The sequence below is a fragment of the Micropterus dolomieu genome, linkage group LG17 (assembly GCF_021292245.1).
Source record: "Micropterus dolomieu isolate WLL.071019.BEF.003 ecotype Adirondacks linkage group LG17, ASM2129224v1, whole genome shotgun sequence".
NCBI lineage: Eukaryota > Metazoa > Chordata > Actinopteri > Centrarchiformes > Centrarchidae > Micropterus > Micropterus dolomieu.
Genome location: NC_060166.1, coordinates 36,854,124 through 36,854,920, shown reverse-complemented (window position 1 = coordinate 36,854,920; position 797 = coordinate 36,854,124). Strand labels below are relative to the sequence as shown.

The 797-nt window shown below is 51.7% G+C and overlaps 1 protein-coding gene across 1 annotated transcript in view; it reads right to left on the bottom strand.

Annotated features, from left to right (window-relative positions):
- The window catches only part of masp1 (MBL associated serine protease 1), a 22,573-nt gene that overhangs the window by 9,372 nt on the left and 12,404 nt on the right, over positions 1 to 797 (bottom strand). Inside the window, exons 6-7 of the mRNA XM_046073707.1 lie at positions 273 to 469; positions 41 to 188 (exon numbers count right to left, since the gene is read on the bottom strand). Of these exons, the coding sequence (XP_045929663.1) occupies positions 41 to 188; positions 273 to 469 (345 nt within the window). The remainder of the gene's footprint in view (positions 1 to 40; positions 189 to 272; positions 470 to 797) is intronic.

The window sequence follows — 797 nt, the reverse complement described above, 5'->3', positions numbered from 1 at the left end:
TGTGTGTGTACCTGTAGCTGTGTGTAGTGTGTGTGTGTACCTGTAGCTGTGTATGTGAGCCTCCAGCCCAGGTTTTCTCCTGAGTTGTCGCTGTGGAAGGACACCGTGGCGGTGTTGCTGTCGGTCTGGATCTCACCTGGAGCCCGGTCCCCACAGAACGGGCCGAACTCGCTGCTGCCGGCTGTAATCTGACACGCAGACGGCCAGTTAATGACAAAGCAGATCAGGTGTGTGTGTGTGTGCGCGCAGGTGTGTGTGTGCGCTGTGCTGACCTTGATGTAGTCGTAGGGGCAGCTGACGTCGGGGTGATCCTCCACGTCAAAGCGGGGGTCAAACTGGAGGTGGAGCCTGAAGCCCGGTTCCACTTCAATCCGGTACAAACAATCGGAGCTCTTCGGGTACGGAGACGGGAAGTCAACGCTGCTCAGAACACCGGAGCGTTCCCTGAACACACCGTCACTGCACTCCACTGCGCACAGAGACCAGATGTTAAAGGTATGTTAGTGACAGTACATCAGGCGGCTCTGTGGCGTCTCAACTTGAGTCCCTCAGGCTATCACTAAAAAGTGAATGCAGGAAAGCAGAGCGCAGATGGAAAAAATCCAATCTCCAAGTCCATTACCTCAGTCTGAAGGATTTATTAATTAACTACAATAAAATGGTTAAGGATGCGAGAACACACTATTTTTCTGAACTCATTACTACACATAAACACAATCCCAGGTTTCTGTTTAAGACTGTGGATCAGCTGGTAAACCCAACCCCTCCTTGTGCCTCAGCTGGAAGTAATGATGACT